This window comes from Mastomys coucha, unplaced genomic scaffold (assembly GCF_008632895.1).
Source record: "Mastomys coucha isolate ucsf_1 unplaced genomic scaffold, UCSF_Mcou_1 pScaffold15, whole genome shotgun sequence".
NCBI lineage: Eukaryota > Metazoa > Chordata > Mammalia > Rodentia > Muridae > Mastomys > Mastomys coucha.
Window position 1 is genome coordinate 101,153,318 of NW_022196897.1, and position 23,845 is coordinate 101,177,162.

Genomic DNA, 23,845 nt, shown 5'->3' on the forward strand with positions numbered 1-23,845 from the left:
ACTCTTGTCTTTTTGCTTAAAAAAAAAAGAAAGAAAGAAAGAAAGAACGAAAGAAAGAAAGAAAGAAAGAAAGAAGGAAAAGAGAGAAACAAACAAAAGGACAGAACTCAAACCAAAACCAAAACTAACCCTTTGCGAGACCATGTGATTTGCTAAAACTTAGCAAAACGACAAGAACAAAACAAAACAAACAAACAAACAAAAAACCTTTCTGTCATTTTAAATGTCTTTTATGGTAACTTACTGTGAGATGCTGGAAGAGCCATGCTCTCATGATATTTGTTGCGACTTTGGGGAATATGCCTCTTTTCTTCTGGCGTTTTTTGTCCTTGTCTGGATCGTCGTCATCACCTGTGCCAGGTGAGGCTACGCTGTTGTCTAACCCATCGCCTAACAGGAAGAAATGAAGATCCATTAGAGCCAGCGTAGCGAAGGTGCCAACAACAATGCCAGGCCGATGGTGAGCTTAGCTAAGCTCTCTGAAAGAAATCCATTAAGGGGGTATATTCTCTTTCATTAAAGTATAATTGGAGACACAAATATGTAAAAGACAAAATTAAGCCAGGCCTCTTCAAATGTTAATTTTGTGTGTCTCACACTTGCCCATATCATTAATTCAATTATAATTGTGTACTTGACAGAGAGCGGTAGCTCTTTGTCAATTATGGAACCCAGTGTGGGCAAACCGCTACGAGAAAGCCCATTTGGTAGAAATACATCCCCGTGCCCATAGTGAGCACAGACTGCCGGGTAATCAAGTTAAATGTTCTGTAGTCTATATATTGTAGGCTGCCTGCATAGGTGACAGTAGCTGTGTCACTGTTGATTGCACATAACGCACTGCCTGCTCAGCCCCTCCCAGAACTGTCACCTGCTAAACTCACACATACACACGCTCCTCCTATGACCCAGAGTTCCGCATTTGCATGACATGAAAACTTTTTAGCTCTGTGCACCACTGATCATTATCATGGGGTGGGGGGGGCAGACAAAAAGACACACATCAAGGTAGGGTGCTCACTTAATCAGAACTTCTTATCAACATCTTTCTCTTCTGTGCCTTTTCTCTGGCATTAATTGTGCATTAGCAAAAATCATTTACTTTTAACAGTCAGAGTTATTTTTTCTTGCCCTCCGGCAAAAATGCCTTGAAAGCCTGCCTGGAGGGCATCTAAATTATGTATCTGAAAAACTCTTCTGGCAAGGCATTGCAGGACCCCTACTTTCTTAAAATTCATACGAGCACGTCTTCCTGTTTTTGGGAAGGCATCAATCAAGAGTAGCAATATATGCCATATCCCTACATTAATATTTGAACTAATAACTTTAAAAAAAGGAAAGAAACAAGATCCGACTTGTGGCATAATCAAATGCAAAATAAATGAAGAATACGGGGACAGCACTGGGGCTTTATAGATGGCTCTGTTTTCCTTGCACATCATTAGCCTGGAGCCACACGAAAGAGGAAAACAGAGAAGTGGAGAGTTTATGCTCCCTGCTGGTGTTTAAGAAGCTGGGGTCCTGGAAGGACATCTGGGAATTGCGCTGAGATGGGTTTTTTTGTAATTTAAGAATAGACATTCATTAGCAGTAAATGCCATAAATCCCACGCTAAGTAAAAACCTTGTCCAAGAAAACCTAAAACAATAAACTCTGTGCTCAGTGTAGCCTGAGCTGGGGACTCTGTAGCTGCCGGAGGAATGCAGCAGATCCACCAGCAAATCCCCAGCCCAGCTCCCTCCTCCCAAAGCTGTTCTACCCAGACTTCCTGCCCACTGGAGCACTGGCCTTAAAACTTCTGAGCCTGCCTCCTGGCCTTCCTGGTACCTGTTCCTTTTGCTCTCTCACTGAGAAAAACAACAAAAAACCACCACCACAACAACAAAAAACGAAACCTCAACCTTCTTTGACCAGAGTAGCAGAAAAAAACCACAGCAAAGAGCTGGCAGATTAATTTTATTGACATTTCCATTTTCACTGCAATGCGATCCCCTCCATCACATGGAAGGGATGACCCTCACTATTTACAGACTGACAGGCCACTTCGTTACAGCCACCCTGCCCCAAGGCAAAGCAGCTCCCTTCCATCTGCCCAAACAGTAGAGCATGACCCCGAAGTTGCTGTTCTCTTTTTCTTTGCCTTCTGTTATGATAAAAAAAAAAAGAGGAGAGAGAGAGGGAGAGAAAGAGAGAGAGAAACAGACCCACCCACACACACACACACACAGACCCACAGAGACAGAGAGAGACAGAGACAGGCATGGAGACAGACAAACAGAGACATAGACAGAGGAGGGACACATATACACAGTTAGTCAAAGAATGAATATGTGGGCAGGAAAAGAAAAATCTTTTGGTTTTTGAATAGTGGATATATAGAATCTAATCTCTATCTGTGGACCTTCCTAGCACAGCCATGTACATTTAACTGGGGCTTGTGCATGCTCGCGCGCGTGCGCGCGCACACACACACACACACACACACACACACACACACACACACGAGCACACACATGCCCAAGCCTGCATGGAGACATGTGCACACACTTTCCACTGTGCTAAGGAACTGCTGCAAGGCAAATTCTCACCCACACTAATGGCTTCTGACTGCTCCTTGGCAACCCCAGCTTTTTCACCTGGGTGGATGTGCTCTCCAAAACACAGACACTGGAGCGATCTCATCAGCGGCTCATGTGACACAGATGGAGAGTGGCTATTAGGAGCCAGGCAGTGGGCCTTGGGGATCTGAGGTGCTGTTCTGTAGCCTGAGGCAAATTTGAAAAGCAGTACCCAGAGATGAGGGGGGAAAAATTCACATTGCAAGTCCAAGTTTGAAGTCAGTCGGTCTGTCTGTCTCCACACTGTGGATAGAGATATCTTTGTCTCTGACTGTGCCATCTCTGTGGCTCTCTGAACGCACGTTTCAGATTATGTATGGAATAACTCTTCTTTCACTGTCTTCCAAATAGAAAAACACACTCTGTAAACAATGCCTGTGTGTATATATTTCTTCCTAAGCACATATGGTTTCTGTGTATATGTTTAAGCTGAAATTGTCAGGATTTTGTTAAAATCTCATTTAGCTTTCTTTGATAGATTTTTGAATACACTTATTGCAAAAGGTTAATGGCTTAATTGAAGGAAGTTCAATGAAAAAAGGCATTTGCCTTTTGAACCCAATCAATGACCTTAAAAAATGAGAGGCAGTGGCTCCATGGGGCATTTTCTCTTGTTTAGAAGGAAAGGGACTGATAACACTCTCAGACTATATGATTCACTATGTTTAGTTCCAGGGAAAAAAAATGTTGCTAGCATGAGCGTGCTTTGATGACTGACTTAAATTGGAGGAGGAGAAGCATTACATGAATTTTAATAGAAAGCAGTCCATTTCATAAAAATGTTATGAAATACTTGAATTTAGATCAGTGTCATAAATAATTATAAACAAAAACATGTCTGGTTTTATATTAATGACTAGATTCTCAACAGGATATTTTTTTATTAAGTTTGACCATTTCATACATGTATAGAAGACTATGAATGCTAGTGTTTATATTTCTACAAAAAGAGAAATTTCTCTCTCCCGAAGACAATAAATACCATCATTTTTCCCACTGTGGACTACAAACCAAGTCAAGTACCAAGAGCTAAGAGTAACGTAAAGAAAAGGTCTGAAAGGCAACCCTGTGCTCTAAAGCTAAACTAAACATGTACAGGCCTCTGTTGGAGCTAAGCCCCTGTTAATGCAGGCTATTGCTTTCTTGTTTCAAGGCTGTGCATTAATCTAGCTAATGTGCTGAAGAGGGTGTCTACACCAGCACAATGGGTGTGCTAGAGGAGGTGGGAGCATGGAGAGTACACACATTGACCCCTGAAGTAATGGTAATTCAGTACTGCAGAAGCTTCCAGAAAAAGAATGGTTTCTTCATTATTTATGTCCCACCTAGGTGCATAACCTCAACAACAGGACCATTGTTGGCAGGGTAAATGACTGAAAGACTTACTCAAAGCTTTTTCCTCTCTCTGACAATGGTTACCTGGGGAGAACTGGCCCCACAGAGCACCTAAGGGCTATTATTTGTGGCTGGTAAATTGCTTGCATGCACACACTTACTTCTAAACACTCCAAGAACGTCCCTCCTTGAGAAAGAGATCTTAGTGCTCCTAGGGCCTATGTGGGTGACTATAGCTACCAAATACTCATCTCTGAAGATGAAGAAAAAAAAATTTTTAAGTGCTGTTTATTTCCCTTTGAGGGTTACTAACCCTTTGACTAAAGTGAAGATCTAAGTTTTGGGCAAGATATTCAGATTGGGTATACCTTAGTAAGACATAATATGTAAAAACATGAGAAGGAATACCAAAGGTTGCTGGGTACATAGACTTTGAATATACTAGACAGTGAGAGATATTGCCGAGAGTGAAGATCGCACACCTTCATTCCAGACTCATTGAATCAAAATATTCTGAGTCCAAGACAGTGCATTTTAAACAAGTTTTAGGGATTTGCTTAAGCACAAATGTTGGCACTGATTCTTTGCATGCATGTGTTCTGGTGTACATGTAGGAGTAAGAGGACCACTTGTAAGAGTCAACGCTCTTCTTCTACCACATGGTCTCCAGGTATCAAACTTGGGTTGCTGGACTGTATGGCAAGTTCCTTTGCCCACTAAGCCACCTTAAAGTTAATTTAATTGTGTGTGTGTGTGTGTGTGTGTGTGTGTGTGTGTGTGTACATGCATGTATGTGCATGAGTCTGCATGGGGAGAGGCAGGAAGTATGTGCATGCATGGTGGGAGTGCACACATCCATACAAGGGTATCTGTAGGCCAGAGAAGGACTTGGGTGTCCTACTCTATTATTCTCTGGCTCCCACAGAACCTGGAGCCAGTCTGGTGGCTAGCAAGCCCCAGTAGCCCTTCTGTCCTTGCCCTCCACAGTGCACAGATGACAGGCAACCACAGCCATTCTGACCTACCTTTGTATATAGTTTCTGAGAATCTTAACTCAGGTCTACATGTTTGCACAGCAACTCTCTAATTTACTGAGCTATCTTACCAGCCCTCCACCCTCTTATGATAGGGTGCATCTTATGATCATTGACTGCATCTGGAATCTGGAGCTTTGGTAACTGGATGGTCAACAAGCCACAGGGGCATCCAGTCTCTGTCTTCTGCCTCCTCATAATTGAGATGCAGACATGTGTCCTGCTTTTTATGTGGGTGCTAGAAACTACAAACTTGGGTCTTCATGCTTGTTCAGCAAACCTGTTTCTGACTGAGCAATTTTCTCAAATCACTGGCACAGGGCCTTCCTTTGGATAACCTGACTTGAAATTAAATGTACCCCAGGAGGAGTACTCTACTATTCCACATTGAGGGTGAGTGGTCATGGTGAGTGACTATGATTATATGTGAGCCTTCTGCAGAGATTAGAGTGGGCTTTTGGTCTGCTCTGGGGTCCTGGATGTTCCCATGATCATCTCATGTTGCTGTTAAACAGAGCATGACTATTGGCTCCTCAAATGAACTTCATCAGTTTAGGCATTAGCTAAGAAACAGGCAGATTTCAGATCCACCCAAGACCTAGTGACTGGGAAGTATTAAGTGTGGAGCACATCAGTATGAGCGCTAGTAAGTCCTGCTGGTGATTCTCATGCCCACTTCAGCTGCATAGCTCTGAGAATATCCCCTTAGACTGCTACCCCTGTTGCTGTCTGGAGGCCTTCTCTAATCTCTGCATCCTTCTACTGTTTTAAGACTCTGTAGTATTATGAGAACATCTCTGACTGGATTTACATTTATGCTCTAAAGGAAATTCTACATTCTTGCCTGGGCCGAGTTTAGTATTCTCAGAGCACAGGCATTGCTCTGACTGTCTAGAGACACCTGTCTAGGTGAGCAATGTAAGCAGCTGAGTCTCAGGATGCTGAATCCGGAGGAATACTGAATATTTCAGAAAAGCCAAAGTCCATATCCACTAATAGGCGTTCAGTGAATGAAGCCAGACGTAGGCACCCCACGACAGTGCCCTTAGATAACTCTCCAACAGAAAACCCTTGGTCATAAAAACCACTCAAGCAATGGACACACTTCCATTCATTTGCATATTGCATTGTTTCCTTTAGCTTACAGTCAGTTTTTTACCAAGACATCCATTGAGAAGTCTGGAGGAAAGACATAATAAACACAGCAATGGTACGTTAGAATGCATCTAATACCATAGAAATAGAGAACTCTCATGGTTTCTTTTCCCCATGGCTTAAGACACGAACTTATTTCCAGGGGACATTGATGCAATGTGATTGCCTCCTTGCCCAAGATTCCAAAGTTCTCTATGATGAAGGATAAATCTAATTCTAGGGCTAACTTCTCCAAAACCACTCTGCTAACCACATGCTGTGAACTGGCTTTCACTTCTCTGTTAGTTTGTCTGAGACCTCTTATCAACTACACATGGAAGAAGGCCCAAGGTTACAAAAAAAGGCCTAAATCCTGGTGAAGGATTAATTTAGGGCAGAACAGCTAGAAGTGTATGAGTGTTGGTCCGGTTTGGCCAAAAATGAAAATGGGCATATTTTTCTTTGCAAGACAACCAAGGCCTGAGAAGGCTTCACATATGATCAATGTGGAGTCAGAATTTTGGCTGTCGTTTTTTGTTTGCTATTGGTTTTCTGAAACACCATTTCTCTGTATAGCTCTGGCTGTTCTGAAACTCACTATGTAGACCAAGCTGGCCTTGAACTCACAGATCCACTTGTAGATCCAGACTGCCTTCCAAATACTGGGACTAAAGATGTGCACCATCTGGCTAGAATCGGAATTTTTGTGATTAGGTTTTCAGGGCTGTATGGAGACCCTGCCAAGGTCAGTAACAGATAATCTAGCAGGCAGAGATGCAATCTACTGATAGATGGTTGTTAGATAACATAGACAAAAAAAACCCAGGTAAATAGAAATAGTGGCTTCCAACCATCTCATTTCTAGCATTTACATGCATTTATAAACACACAGATGCTGGTGTACAATATATATGACTATAAACAGATACATAGGTGTGCATGTGTGTTTGTGTCACTTATAAAGTGGTGCAATTTGTATAAAAGTGCCAAAGTGTTTGTAGATTAACTGTTTTTGTAGGTAGGCACAGACCGTTGAATGAACATACACACATTTACACAGTCCCAAAACATTTCTTTTGAGCAGGAGTTTTCAGTCTTGGTATCTTGTGACATACAATGCCCCCTTTCCCCATTCACCAACACTTATCACTTTCGTTATCTCCATCCCCACACATTTATCTTTATTTGCACTCACAATGTTGTAATCGTAGTTAATCCTCACAAAAAAACGGAAAGAAAGAATGGACACATTACTATTATATATTCTATTTTACAGAGGAAAAAAAATGACTCAAAGAAATTAAGTCATTTGTCAGAAACCACAGAAAGTGACTGACACAAGCATTTGGCCTTCAAAGCCCATGGTCCATTCTCTACCCCCTACCCTTATGCACTGCTGGAATGGCAAGAAGACAGGATGGTGAAGCTAGCATCTGAATTATCCCTGAACCCAAGAATTCAGCTCCAGAACACAGGCCTAGGATACTCATTTGTCTTTATGCCACAGATAGAGATTGTGTGACAGTGCATTTAGACACAAACTCAAGAGCTGGTAAGATGGCTCAGTAGGAACAGGAACCTGGCACTAAGTCTGACATCCAATGTTTGATCTACGAAACTCAGAGAATAAAAGGAGAGAAGTGAATCCCACAGTCTGACCTCTACAAGAACCGGATGGCATGGCCATGTATCTCTCCTAACATAAGAAATACATGCAATCCTTTAATAATGATAAAAGAAAGAGAAACATGAGCCAAGAAATAATTAGGTGCATATCTTTCCGAAAACAAGAGTATCTACTATCTATAAGGTCGTCCTCTCCTTATAGATCTAAAGTTTACACTAAGTGATTTTTTTGAAAGAAGAAGATCAGCTACAATTTTCAAGACCGAATCAAGGAACCATTGAAGATGCTTCCCCTCTACCCCTCCCTGATGCTTTGATGTGCATTCTCTTCATTTTTATTCCTACTCCAACTTTCTACTCTGCTGGCAAATTCCTATTCAGCTTCCAGGTCCTAGTGAAAGAGGGGTCTCTTTTTCAGGGGTGCTCCTAGGTCCTGTCCCAGAGCTGGGGTTCTGTGTTCTTGACTTACTCAGCCATTCCTTCTTACTTCCGTTTTCAATTTTTCTTCTCACAAGCGTACGTGTTTGAGAGGTAGACTGTGCTCCACTCTTTTCTTACCCCAAGCATAAGGAAAACCATCAAATAACCGGCCAAACACACTGGTAGCAAAATCCCACCAGATCTGAGAAGAGTACACCCTGTTTTAAAGAATTATGCTCATGAAGGGCTTTCAGGGAGCCTGGGACTCTTCCTTCCACTCTCTCTGCCCTGGTGAGGTTCTGGGCCACACTAGGCTCTGTACTGCACAGCATGTCATTATGTTGGTCCTTCCCAGAGAGTGTGTGCACTCGGACACATGACATGGATTGTCTGTGGAGAAGATGGTACCCCTATATCACACCTGTCCCCTTTCCAATGGAAAGAGAGGTGCTGGCATCGAGGGAGGAGCATCACTTTGGGTTAGTAGAGGCACTGTGGTTAAAAAGTAAGTACCCTAAAGCCATGTGAATGTCACGTAGTATTTTGTAGGCTAATGTTCTTTCCTTTTCCCTCTCAATATAGTACTTAGAAAATAGGATTAAAATGTACTAACAGTCAAAAGATATTTTCTTGCCGGTTGTCAGGGGGTTCTCTCCGGGAGTTTAATTTAGGGCCTCCTACTGAGAAAACTGTACCAAGATTTCAAATAAGAAGGACGAAGAGGAGGGGGTGCTTCCCTCTGGTTTTGTCTCTGAATATAGCCTTGCAAAAGCTACTCTCCAAGTACTACCCGAACTATCAGCAATGTCAACGTTTTTTCCACAAGCAATTTATTATTATTTTTTTCACACCAGGACAGTTGGGACTGGTAAGTACACCCAGAAATTCAGGGAAGGACGGGGCAGCAGCAAGAGAGACTGATCACCGATCTCGCTTACTCTCCTGCTGGGCTTAACCGGCTGGACATGTTCAAGTGAAAATTTTTTGTGATTTTTTTTTCAAGTGACTAGTTCACGGTCCACAAGCAAGGAAGGAAGCAGAAGGGAATGAACGCTTTCGTTTACATGCAACATTTACTAACTGTGTGGGTTTTCCGACATTAAAGAGGGGACAGTGACCCAGGCCACCTTTTTCACACTCAAAAGAGCACTGAAAACCCAAGTCTTCATAGGCTTACCTCGGCTTCCCTGGTCCTGAACACCCTCCCCTCCCGCCCCCCCCTTGGGGGGGACAAACAGAAAGGGAAAGAAAGAGAGGGGATTTTATGGTCCTTTCTCTTCAACTTCTCAGGCGGTATAAGCAGCATTTAGCAAATTCAGCCCCAAATGGCTCCAGAAGCTCAGAGCCGCGGGGGCGCAGGCTTTGTTGTCCTCTCTCTATTTACACAGGATTTACGCAGGCTCTCCACTGTAGAGGGCCAAAGCACTTCCATTCACCCTGCAGGCTCGCTCCGGATTGTGACTGTGGCACCGTGGCCCAGGCCAGACGTGGGGGCATAGGATGAGACCCCCGGGTCTACGGACTGCTCGGGAAACATCCTGAGATACTCTAGCTGTTGAGGGCAGCTGCAGAGTGGACAGATCTACAGAGATGGCTCAACTTCCCAGAGGAAAGGGCAGGTCCCTGCAAGGACTATGCAAATGCTTGTCCAGGGACAAATAGCGCACACTTTAAAATATGCATCTATAGGATAGAATGAGAAATGATGGGTGAGGGAAAAAAAAATCAGACTGCAGCTTGGATGAAAACCACTTCACCCACTGGTTGGAAAAATAAAGTGTAAAAACAGACAGATGGACACATATGTAAATGTGGCTGTGTTTTAGGCTTTAGCTGGCAACGTGAGTGTCGGAGTATAGTTTTGCATGCCTGTATTTTCCATAGCATGTTGAATCCTGTTAGCTGTTGAACAGAAACAACCTCATACTGGTCCTTGACCAAATCAGTCCCCTCAATTTACCCGCTAGGAGCCATAAAAGGGCTTTGTTTATTGACTGGAACTGCCTAATCCTTTATAGCAGAAGTGAAGGGAAGCTGGCAAGATGTTTGGTCTATTCTCCACTTCATTTGGTTATTCTCATTTGAAGTATATATATTTCATTCATTCTTCTCTGAAATATATAGATGTGGGGTGCATGGGTGTGTGTGTGTGTGTATGTGTGTGTGTGAGAGAGAGAGAGAGGGAGAGAGAGAGAGCGTGCTCATATAGACACTTCAGTTACGAATTTTAGACTACCTTAAGAAAGAATATTTTTTCTCCTAAGTCTCCCACAGAATGCTCTAGAGAGTACTGGCTGCACCCCGTGGGATGCATGGTCCTCTGCCATTACAGCTCAGCAGAATCTCTGTGGTGTAGGATAAAAGCATGTACTTGTTCCTCTGTTACCTGATAAGTACATAGGAATGTACCAAGTACCTTCCGGACTTATTCACAGTACATCATAATAAAGCCCTTCTGGGCACTCTAATGATTCCTTTTTAGTGACCTCTCAAATGCCCTTTTCCACAGTTAACACTCAGCTTTTATTAAGGTAGGAAGCAGGGACAAATGTCCAGTCGGGTCCCAGCTCTCAAATTTGACTCTCCTTGTGCTGCACTACCCCCAGCTGAAGCTGTTGTAATGTCTGCCTGGCTTCCCCAGCGTGGCATTTCAGCTAACAGAGTTCACAATCTTTCAGCCCTAAATGCAGAGGCTGCTATCTTCCAGTCATCCTAGGAATGTGCCAGATACCATCTCCCTCCTGTGATACAAAGACTCAGAGCAAGGACCCACAGAGGACCAAGCTGATCAAGTTACCAACAGCCCAGAATGCCCCTCTCCGAGGTTAATCTTTGAACTGGTAAATGTTATAATTAGGAGCCTTGAAGTTGAGCTGGGACTGACCATTGAAATAAAGACCCCAAAAGGGAAAGTATGAATGGACCTCGTCTCCTTCACCTGAGGCTTGGACATAGGGTTTTGGTGTTTATGAAAAATTCTACAAAAAATGAGATGCTATGATCCATGAATCTCCTGCCCATATTTCCCAAAGAAGAAGAAAAGGTGGCTGAGGAGGCATGGCTTCCCAGTTTCCCTTAGCTGTTTCAGTACAAATTGTGAAATTTATGCAAATAACAATTTTGGCACCTTTGCTAGAGGAAAACATTATTAAATTATGCTCTAAGTATTTTGTCTGCTTTAGTAATTACTCACATGTAACTGTAAATATAAATAGCTGTTATTCTGTTTAAATTTTTAATCATGCAAAATATTGTCACACAAAATGTCCTTCTGTTGCAGACTAACTGGGATTTTCTTTTTTAAAGCATCCATATTTAACTGAAGTGGACTATATTTAGCATTCTAAAGTGTTTTAGTAAAGATAGCTGGCTAACATCTTGGAATCAACAGGTCTTTTGTGAAGAGATACGGCCTTTATATTTACAAAAAGCATTCCCTACCTAAGAAAACCCACTGCTATACTATAAACTGTAAAAACAGTTTCTTACTGACACAAGACCATGATCAGTCAGCTCCCGGTTCGTATTAACTATACTGAAAGTGCATCTTACAGTATAACCACAGAATTTTGGGTCGTACTGCCAGTTTCAGCATATTATAGTATTGAGTTAAACATTATCCACTGATAATAAAATTTGTTAAAATAATTTAAAAAGCAAATTTAATTGTAGCAGAAGATATTACCCTTCCTTTTTAGAATTATTTGCTTCATCGTCGTATTTGCTACAGAATAAAAGAAATGGGGACAGTTATAATGTAAGACAGCTGATGAGTTTGGATTCTTAAGTTTGTGTTTCTCTCTGAAAGTATAACAGCAAGTATCAGTTCAAGGGGACCCACAAAAGCCTTTTAAAACATTACATCTACTTTATACCTATGACTGTGAAGTGAAAATAATAGGCCATTTCATAAAAGCACAACCTTGAAATTAGTATTATTAAATAATACACCCAAACTTCTACAACAAACCTTTGTGTCAAGAGCAAAGCCAGCCATCTCTTTAGAACTATTTCCTAAGACAACTCCATTGAGATATCAATCAGCAGCTCCTGTAGGAGACTCATAGGAGGCCATTATGGCTGCATGTAGGAGAAAAGTGGCATTATAAAGATGGTAATTAGTTTGGGTATTTTCATTTATTTGTTTGTTTTAAATTTTACTTATGTGTCTGTGTGCATGTGTGTATGTCTATGAGGTTGCATGCCCACGGAAGACAGAAAGAGAGTGTTGGAGCCCCTAAACTAGAGTTACAGATAAGTGTGAGCTGCCAACATGGGTGCTGGGAACCAAACCTGGATCCTGTGCGACAGCCACAAGTACTCTTAACTTTTGAACCATCTCTCCACTCCTTCATTTATTTATTTTATTTATTTATTTATTTATTTATTTATTTATTTATATCACAGGTCTCCCATGTATCCTGGAACAGCCTCAAACTTGTAATCTTCCTGCCTCGGTTTGAGTACAGGCTTTCTATACCACACTTGATAACTGATTACTTTTTTAAAACTAATGCCAAGCTTAAAGCCTATTCATTATTAGAAAAGTATAGCTTTTTTTTTTTTTTTTTGAAGAATAGTAGCACATCAGGGTTTTCCAGTAGAACTCTAACTTTCTGTTTAAGAAATGTCTAAGTTAGAGCAGGGCGGGCAGCACTTGGGAGGCAGAGGCAGGCAGATTTCTGAGTTCGAGGCCAGCCTGGTCTGCAGAGTGAGTTCCAGGACAGCCAGGGCTACACAGAGAAACCCTGTCTGGAAAAACAAAAAACAAAAAAACAAAGCAAAAAACAAAAAAAGAAATGTCTAAGTTAAATCATTAACATTTTAAAGGAAATAATTATGCATCTAGACACCCTACTTCAGCTTGCTGTTTTAAAGAAGTCCACTGCTATGATTTGAGAACAAGCAGATATGATTTATAATGTCATGCAAATGAATATACATGGTATTTATGTACTAACTCTAGGGAAATAAATAATCTGTTTAATAAGAATAATCTGAGATTTCACAAGTTGATTCATCTGCACATAGCCTGTGTACTAGAGAAACATAAACACAGGGCCTCTTAAAAGTACTTTAAATGGGAAATCACTGCTAAATGGTGTGGAATTCATTTTGGAGTGGTGAAATATTCTAAAATTAACTATGTCGATGGTTGGAAAATCCTAGGAATATACTAAGGAATAATAGGCTGTACCCTTACATCTCAAAAAAGTTAACAAGTAATGAGAAGAGTGGTCTACCCCTCTCAATCCCAGGAAGCATGCTGAAAGATGTTCACAAGCCTAGGTAGTACTTGAATTAGAATATTTCTGTAATTTTGCAAAACTGATTTGCAAAAATGTGATTGTAATGCCCCTAACTAATGATATCACAGCACCTTACATATGGATAAGCATATGCACTTGAAGCACTTGGGATAGGGTTTATATTATTTACACTACAAAGATATGCATTGCTAAAAATAGATGAAATTTATTGCTAAAATTAATCCTTCTTATGCTCAATTGTATCACATCATAACACAATTCTAGGCTAAGCTATTTTCTCTTCCAAAACTTGAACCACAAGAAATCCCAAAAGAGTTACATGCAGAGATACATGACACACACCACACCATACCACACACACACAAACACACACACACCACTCCTATTATCTCAATACTGAATTTACTAATCAAATGGAAGAATCTTTGGAATGTGGATATGAACTTTCTAGGTTTATATTTAAACCCATATTTCTAGGGGAGGCTGGAGTGATGTCACGGTAGTTGAAAGTAGGTACTGTTTTTACAAAGGAACCAAGTTCAGGTGCTAGCACCCAGCTTAGGCAGCTCTGGGATGCCTGGCTTTCTCTTCTGGACTCTGTAGACACATTTACTTATGTGTACACCCACTCTCTACACACGTGTGTGGTCACATAACTAAAAATAAAATGTAAAAGTAATAAAGAGTGGGGTGTAACATTGGAAACAATGGCCTGCGTACCTGATTATATCCTTAAAATGAAACAATATGAGTAGATAAACAAAATATGCTGTATCTATACACTGAGATACTACCCATCAACACACAGGAATCTACCACTGAAGCCTGCTGGGTGTTACATGTCAAGGTCATTATGTTGTTATGCTGAATGGATGAAGCCACACACAAAGGAACATGAGACACCTGTATAATTTCAAATATATTAAGTTCTAGAAAAGGCCAACAAATACTTATGACCAAAAGCAGATCAGTAGTGGCTCCAGGGCACATACAAAGGGAAGGAAAGACAACGAAGAGACACAAGGAAACTTTTGGGAAGTGATAGGATTGGTCCATCAAATTATACAGGGGCTCAAATTCATCAGCTGGCCATTTTAACTGGAAGAAACCTTGGCATGAGAATTTTTCCCCAGTAAAGTTGATTAAAAAATTATTAAGCAAATAACAGTCAAAGCTCCAAAAACCTGATGTTTAGCACAGTACAGACTTGAGTGGGAGGTAAGGGGGTGGGGTGGGGATATCTTCAGTTACTAAAGCAATGTTCTGAAAGTTTAAAATGGCTGGGTGTAGCATTTGAAAGATGCTACAGAGAGAACCCAGCATGATATCCATGAACCTAATGATTCATACATAAGTGGCTTTAATTCATGAACATATAAAACAAATGGTCAGAAAGCATTTTGCAGGTTTTGATAAAAACTGCTTTTCTCTATTAGCCAAATCGCATTGTGAAGACATATTACCTAAAGCCAACCATTTGTGTTAAGATATATCAGTGATAGTTTCCAAGGTAACAAAATGATTCTTCATTGAATATTTTCTTTGAAATCCTTTGGGAAAATTCAGTCTTATCTCAGTCTTCCCAAGCATACAAAGCCCTACACCATGTCTTCAGGTAACCCCTGAGGCTGTACGATAAAGGGAGGCATCAGCCTAGCCAGGACTTGGTATACAATGTACCAGGCCATCCTCGGGACAATCAGCCTGATATTGCATTCCCTACTAGAAATCTTCACATAGACACACGAGGCACTGGTAGCACAGTTAGATCTCCAGCTTCTCCCATCATGTGCCACATGGCTTCTCCTCCCTTAAAAAAATATAATTGATAATTTGGAAAAAGTAATGTGTAGAGAGAAAAAATGCCTTGTGGCTTTAGCCTGGGCAGTGCAGTGGTATACCGATGCCAGATGATGTCCAAATGCCTCATCTCAACTTTTGAGATGTATAATATGTACCTAGTGTCATTAAATAAAAGTAGGGTTGGGCCTCTTTTGTATTGCTTTAAAGTCTCTTTCATGTGAAGAAAAATTAGTTCAATTGGCAGAAAAATGCCTTCACTTAAGAAAAAGCAAACAAACTAAAACCTTGTCCCATTCTTATATCTAAGGGCACAAAGGCCAGAGCTGAGTTTTTGGATCACTGTGTTATATGCCCATACTGAGTCTTAAAGAAAGATAGCACTGGTCACTAGCCGTGTGAGTGGAAAGATTGTTCAACCACTGCCCAGGAAGGAAAGAAAGCTTTTCCTCTCTCAGTAGGTCTACTCATACACCTGTGGAAACCAGCCTATGAGAAGTCAGACATCTCTGCGTTGAGATCAGACCGATCCAAGGGCCACCAATCAAGTGGTGGTCCAGCCTTCCTGTGCTGAGCCAGCGCATTTCCCGATCTTGATCACACAGGCTAGGGAGTCATTCTTCTCAGTGATAAAGTCGGTGAATGTGCTCTTGAGAAGATAACAAATTAAAAACCAGCTGACTCGACACCATTTGAGTGAAGAATTCACTGCTGACCCAGTACAACACAATTCCTGCCACCAGTCAGTAACCATTGAAGAGCGACCGGCTTCACTCCACGCTGCAAAACTTCGAGAAGGGTCTTTCCTGGGCTAAGTGACAACTGCCCAATTTATATCCCACAATTCCACTTATACTCGTAATGACTTCCTCTTTTACTTATATTCCAAGTCTTACTGTATGTGATAATTCAAAGATTTTTAAAGCAAATTTGAAATTCTCAAAAGTGCTGTATTATTGAAAGGGTCAGAATTATGAAAAGAGCTAAAAAACCTAGAGGATTATTTCCCTTGGGAAAGGATTTTATGTCTATGAAATTTTCACACAAATCTATCCACTTTTCATAATAGTTTGATGTGTCACTACACAAGAAAGTGGAGTTGACATTTGCTATGGATCCCTGTCCAATGACAGGAAAATAATTATCATTGTCTACTGTGAGGCTCACGATGCAACTTTAAAACATGAATCAGTGGGTAAAATATCTCTCTCTCTCTCTCTCTCTCTCTCTCTCTCTCTCTCTCTTCATTTCCTCCTTTTTATTTCCATATATAAATAATTGAATTTTTTGAATAACTGATTATACCCTTATCAAGGGTAACAACCATAGATGACGATACCCATTTTGACAGAGATGGGCAGTAAGGTGAATGATATTTTGATGTCTTGTCCTATATGAAGCGCCTCTGTAATTTATGATTTATAGTCTATGAATATTATTGGGTTAAATTACCAGAAATAGATGATTATGTGATGATTTTTGATCCACTCAAATAGAGATTTTTACAAAGCAGTGGTTTTTAGCTTCATTATCAATTACAATGTGGTTCTTTATTTTTAAGCCCATGTCACTCAGCTGTCTGGGCTGGCCTCAAACCCCTGACAACCCTTTCACATCAGCTTTCCAAGTACAAAAATGCAGGCCTGGGTCCCCAAACCTGGCTGCTTGAGCTCATTTTTAATTTCCTTATTCACCTTATTCTGTCTAACCTTGCTGATATAATTGAAGCTATTTTTTTTCCATATCAAATAAATAAAAGGTGGAACTAAATAAACTCCAACAATGGAAGTCCTCACCCGGGAGGAAGCAGTTCATGACTTGACACAGATGAAAGCTACCAATGAGTAGTCACAAGGTCGGGGACTCTGCATGTTTTTAGACAGGAAGGTAAAAAGGAACCTGCTCATAACATTCAGTAAAAAAAAATATTCTTGTCAATTCAAGTTTCACACTTTAACGTTAGTAATTAGCATTGGGAAATAATAAGCATCTATTCTGTTATGTTATTTCTCTAGAGAAATTTCTACTCTAAATATTTCCTACCATAAAACAGTATTAATTCAAAACAATATTTACTGAGAATTTACTGTCTTCCAGACAGTGTGCTAGCCTATCACACGCATGACTACAGTTCATTCAGGGTTGGCTTCTGTTATACACATGAAGCTGAGGCTTAAGGAGGTTAAGCAAGGTGCTGGCGTAACAAGTGGCTGAGGTAGGGATCACAAACTCTCCTGGAATATGTGACAGCAGGGCTGGGACTATGGCTCAGTCAGGTAAGTATGCCATGCAGCATACTATGATTTCACATCCTCAGCAATCACATAAGTCACATCTGAAACCCTAGTATGGGGACAGCATGATTCCTGAAGCTTACTGGCCAGCCAGTCAGCCCATCAGTGAACTCTGGTCTGGGTTCAGTAAGAGATCCTACGTCAGAAAATAAGGTGGAGGGTACTAAAATAAGACAACCTGTGTCCACTTCTGGCATCCACACCAGCAAGCGCACTACAGTAGACTATATCTTACAATGGCCATCCCTGAGATACTGGTTTCTGTCTAGAATTTCGCCATCCCCCTAAAAAATGACCCTTTGTAATATTTCTATGCCGTATTGAGTCATTCAGTCAAAGATGTTTGTGGTTGATCAGTGGAAGACAACTGGAGGTAGGTACTTGTCTGTGAACATACACATATGGCTATGAGAAAGTCAGACTCCGGGGCCTTTGTATCCTTTCCTACTCTCCTAACACATACAACAGAGCCTGGTACATTCTTGACATTGAAAAGGAGTGTGTGTGTGTGTGTGTGTGTGTGTGTGTGTGTGTGTGTGAGTAAGTTAGCACATGCTTGAGCACTCATCACTGTATATTGAATCCAGAGTATGTATACTGGGCACATACCCTCAGAGTCATACCTCCACTTTGATATAATTCATTCCTCTGACAGTGCGTGTGTGTGCATGTGTGTGTGTGTGTGTGTGTGTGTGTGTGTGTGTGTGTGTGTGTGTGTGTTATTCCTAGGCCCTTATCTTTCACTGCCTTCCTTGGGAGAAAGTGAAAGAGTCCTCAATCATTCACATGTTTGAGCCATATTACTTTAGAAACCCTCTACCTCTGACACAGCACTGCCACTCCAGCCTTGCTGCTGTACAATTGATTCATCCCAGTGACAAAAAAATGTGATAAAAGAAGGAAGGCCAAGCACAGAGAAACCACCCCTTCCTGTCCAAGCTCTGTGGCTCTCTGATGGCCTGATAGCCTTTCTTCTCTCGCCAAGGTTCAGTAAGTCTTGAAAGCCTGGCCTAGTGAATATGGGTCAGGCCTGCGACTCCACAACTCCACCCCTCCCATTATCATGAAATCACTTAACAGCTCTGCCTGTCCTATCAAAAATTAAATAAATAAATAAAGTAATTAGTTCCAGTGTTTTGCTCAGGTGCTGCAGAAATCTTCAAAACAATATTATCTCCCATCATGACTTGCTAGCTTTTCTATACCCCAACCAGCACATTGGGACTTCCAAATCACATACCGTAATTGTCATAAAATATCTGCCCCCATCAGTGAATATCTTTATTAGCATCAAAATCACTCACAACTAGTGTTCCTCAATGTTATTAAACATAACTTGTTCTAGGTGTTGCTTTCCTAATTAGTCAGGATGAGCCCGAGGAAGAAAATCTGGGTCATGTTAAATTAATTGGAATGAGCATGAAAATTAGCAGAGCAAACTGCATCAATTTTCTATAGAGAGTCTTTCTTCATGTTGAGAATAAAAATGGATATTACGAGGCATTAACCAAACTGCCTTCTGTGGCTGCCAAGAGGTGTGCTACAGTAGCCCAAAATATCACGCTCGCAGATTTTCAGAAGTTAATGAGACATTTCCAGGAATGGCAAATACATGGTGTTAAAATGGGTGTGCCTCGGATGGGAACCCGCCAAGCCGTTTCATGTTTATTCAGGCATAACAAGCTCTTCAAAATGAGCATAATTTAAGAGGTGAATAGTGCAGAGAGGGCTAACATTCAACTAATTTTCCTTCAGAAAGAAAAGATTAAATTGGACAAAAAAAAAATGAATTAAGAGGTTTAGAAATCAACAAGTCAGCCACCAGGATGGCAGTCCGGGCTCAGCCAGACTGGGCAGCCCCTGCAACGAAGAAGTTTTTCGAAACATGTCCCCCAAGGCAGGGAACAAAGAGAGCAGAACTGATTACAGGCCCTCTCCCCGCCTTGCAGTCTCAACTCTGTTTGCCTCCCTAATGAGCTCACTAAAAACCTAATTCATCTCCCATAACCGTCCTCAGCCCTCCTTGCAATCCACCATTATGGAAATCATAGATGAAACATTTCCAGGCTAGGGTGCACCCTGTGTGTCCTGACTCCAGTGCACAATGGAGTTGGAGGTCCAGTCCCAACCCTCTCCTAAGGCAGCTTCCAGAAGAAAGAGGCCCAGCTAGGTTAAGACTCTTTCTCAGGGTGACAATGATTTCCACCTTCACACCCTCCCACCCCTGAATGTGGGAACTTCCTGGGTTCCACAGTACATAAAATACAAGCTGTAGTGCAGGAGAGGAGAAATGAGTTGTACTAATGACAAATTGCTGAAACAGGATAATGTGAATTCCCAGCCTGTTCAGGAGCAAAGTCCCCGGGTTCCTCATTACATGGACTGAAATCCTCGTGGCACCTAGCCTGTAACTGGGAGATTACTGAATTGATGGATCCTCAGTTTAAAATGCAGCTGTTTTATTCTGCTTTAGTAATTAATTCTTTTTCCAATACCCTATTGATTAAGCGTAGACCCTGATAAAGTTCAAACTGAGAAGGATCTCTCGTGGCGTCCTTAGTTGCTCAGGAGAGTCAATGAAAACTTCCTACCATTCCACCTGCCTCCTCGGAGTGCTGATCCAATGAACAGAACAGTTTTTTTCTCATAAATTAGTCAGGCCATGTGGAGCCGTATTAGCTGATGGTTGCTTTTGTCTCTCCAGTTGCTGACTTGCTTTTCAGCTCTGCCGGCCTTTGTGCTGTCACAGACAAAGTCGGAGAGCAGCTGCCATTCTGAACCCAAACCGAGGTAAAGAACAATCTCTACAAACTACATTTCTTTCCGCCCCCCCCCCACCCCACCCCATTTTATACAGATGCAATTCCCTGAGCTGCACAGGGCTCCATGGGGCCTCCTGGGACCCAACTAGCTGAGAAATGAGTACTAAAGCATGCAGACACATTGTGGAACTGGAAAAAAAAAATAATAAAGTAACCTATTTTCTTCAAGGCTTTGCCGGTCTGTTTTTTTTTTTTTTTTCCTTTCCCTTACCTCCCTCCCCCCTCCTGCCTCCCAACACCTCACAGAATCCAGACTGCCCTTTGCACAGGGATGATAAGCTTCCTACTTGGTTCTCACAGAGGGTATCAAGGAATAACACAAAAAAGTGTAGGGTAAAGGAACGACCAAGGGGGTAAGCAAAGCATGCGTCCCTGTGCTAGTGAGGTGGCATCGGAGTTCCAGAATGCCTATTAAGCACACAGGCGTGGAGTGTAACCATATATAAATAGCCATTATAAACACAATGGTATTTAGTAATAGGAGGAGTCACCAAGGGTGCTCCCTCTCAAAGGGTCACATGTACCAGGATCAATGCTGGTGACTAAAACAAGCAGAGAAACAGGGGCTTTCTCAGGTTTCAGCCCCGCACAATGGAGTTTTGTTTCCGCCAAGACCATCGCTACTGGGAATGCTTTTAGAGCAATGGACTCATTTTCTTGCCCCACCCCCACCTCCACAGACCCACCTAAGGCCACCAAATCATGCACACAAGCTTAATGCTCTGCAGGAAAACGGTGCAAAGACACAGGTCTCATCCATGAGCTGGTGGGAAAGCAGAAGCTTTTCGTCCTCTCAAATAACGTACATTTGCAAGACAGCTCGTTTGTTTCTTGTAAGTTTTGTATCAGACAGTGGGGGTGAGGGAAAGATCTGGAATAATTTTAGGAAATTCCCTTACATTTCTAGCATCTGATTCTAAATTCAAAGCTAACGCCAAGCTTTCCGTGAGCTCTGAGCAGCTGGGCTGTTTTCCATGTTCTCTCATGGGCCAGGGCTGAGTGCACATTCCCACCTTCACAGCATTCCTTCCTAGGTCAAAAGGTCATCTCTCACAGCGTCCCCAGCAGACAGCGGGTTGTCAAAAGGTTGCATCATGTGATCTGGGCAGTCTCTCCTAACAAAGCTCTTTACTCACTGGGAAACAAACTTTGCACGTCTAAGTAATTTCTGTGTTAGAGCCCTGCTTTCCTTTCCCCCCGTTCCCCACGGCCTCTTCAGTTTCAGACAGACACAGGCAGCAGTGAGCCTCGAATTCAAAGCTAAGTTTCCACAGATTGTTTGAGTCAGGATCCCTCTCCTTTTACTGGGTTCTATGATAAAGAATGATAGCCTGCCAGACAGGCAGCTGGCTTCTTGCATTCCAAAAGAAAACCAGAGGTGTCCCCCTGCCAGGGGAATTCTGTTAAAAGACTCCCTTTTCTAAAGTAAACCTATATATCTTGAATAAATGAGAAGTTACTGACAGAATAGTTCTAAAGACACTCTGTAGAAATCATCAATAAGGTCATGAGATATTTCCTTACTGTGTTAAACTGTATAGAGATGACTAATAAAGGTGAATGGCTAGGTGCAAAAGTGAAATCAAGGGGCTCAGAAGTGAGCTTCTGGTGTCAAACAAGTTCACAAACGACAGGAGCATAAAGTTCACCACTGGTGATATAGAAAATATAGAGTACAGGTTACCTAAGGAACTGCTACTCCCTCCCTCCCTCCCTTCCTCCCTCCCTCCCTCCCTCCCTCGCTCCCTCCCTCCTTCCCTCTCTCCCTACCTTCCTCCTTCCTTCCCTCCTTTTTTCCCCTCCCTTCCTCCTCCCCTCTCTCCCTTCCTCCCTGCTGTCTGGACAGACAGTTTAATGACTTTCTCATTGTCGTGGATTTTTGCTGTGAGCAGCTTGAAGCTCTCACATACAATCCAAAATGAGTCATTTATTTCTAGAAGGGAGTCAAACAAGTCTGTCAACATTGCTTCTATTTATAAGTCATATATGTAAGAGTAAAGTAAAATAGTCATGGCTGACAAGTTACATACGGGATGCAGAATTAGAGACGCTTTCAAAAAAAAAAAATCAGAGATACTTGCAAAATATCTGGTTTAATCCAAAGTCATAGAACTGGAGACACTCACAAATTTGTAAGCATGGAGCATTTTGTAAGTTCATTCATTTAAAGAGGGAAGCTAGGCTGGTAGAGTGACGTATGCCTTTTATCTCAGCATCCACTCCAGAGGCAGAGGAAGGTGGATCTCTGAGAGTTCAAGGCCAGGCTAGTCTATAGAGTGAGTTCCAGGGCAGCCAGGGCTACACAAGGAAACCCTGTCTTGAAAAACTTAAGAATAATAAACAAAATAAATAAATAAATAATAAATAAGCATGGACAAGTAGCCTTAGAGTGTAATCTAAGTCCCTCTCTGCCTCTGAGACAATGTGATTGGCATTTCACTCAGCATAATCTACAGCTCTTAAGAAAGACCTAGGTTTGACAAGCTTAGGGTAGGTACTTTAGTGGACTAAAGGCAGGGTTACCAAAAGTGACTGTGTGTTAAATTGGCCAATTTAGTTTGCATTACCCTAGAATATGCTCTCTGTCTCTTTTTGTGGAATATTTACGAAGTAACTGAATATAAGTGGAAAAAATTATAGAAAGGGGGACACTGACAGCTAAGGTTTTTACAAAGAATGAGTGGAACTTGAGTAAACATGGTATAAAAATGATGTGTCAGGGATCTTGTAACAACTTATACGTTTATCTCCATTTCTGGTACTGTGACTCGAATGCTTGGCACCTGGCATCAGTTATGAAGCCCAAGAATTCTGCACAGTCCTAAGAGATGTAGAGAATGGCTCTAAAAATAGAAACTTGTAGGCCAGAACCAGGCTTCATCTGCCAAAGGATTCAGAGAAGAAAATAGGTGCCTAATAATGAGCTTGTATGGGTTTAATTATCTGTTTTTGAAGGTATCACATCCTTTATCGCCCTGTCCATCAAGAGAGAGGAGATTAACTAAGAAGTTAAGAATTTGGCACAGAAAATATAAGATGTAGTCAGTAATTTTAAAGAGGCAGAGATATGAACTCCTGCCTGACCTCACGTCATTACATTTTCTTAATTCAGAACTCCATGGTGGGCACTCTTGTCAGTAAGGCCAAATTTTTTTTTCCAGTGGGTACACAAAAGTATTCTTCTAAGTCAGTGTTCTCAACTTATGGGTCTCAACCCCTTTGGAGTCAAGCAACCCTTCCACAGGGGTCACCAAAGACCATTGGAAACACAGATATTTGTATTAAGATTCAAAACAGTAGCAGAATTACAATTGTGAAGTAGCAACAAAAATAATCTTAAGGTTGGGGGTCACCACCACACAAGGAACTGTATTAAAGGGTCGCAGCACTAGGAAGGCTAGGAGCCACTACTCTATGTGCATAACAATAATACAAGATGACAAACTGTTGGATGGCGGTGACCAAAAGACGGGGGAGCCTCTTTTTTTTTTT

General features: G+C 41.6%; 1 protein-coding gene across 14 annotated transcripts in view; it reads right to left on the minus strand.

Moving 5' to 3' along the window:
• Positions 1-23,845, minus strand: part of Meis2 (Meis homeobox 2) — a 211,083-nt gene that overhangs the window by 144,623 nt on the left and 42,615 nt on the right. For all 14 annotated transcript variants that reach the window (XM_031371411.1, XM_031371414.1, XM_031371407.1 and 11 more), the window contains one exon: positions 245-390. In XM_031371411.1, coding sequence (XP_031227271.1) covers positions 245-390 — 146 coding nt within the window. The remainder of the gene's footprint in view (positions 1-244; positions 391-23,845) is intronic.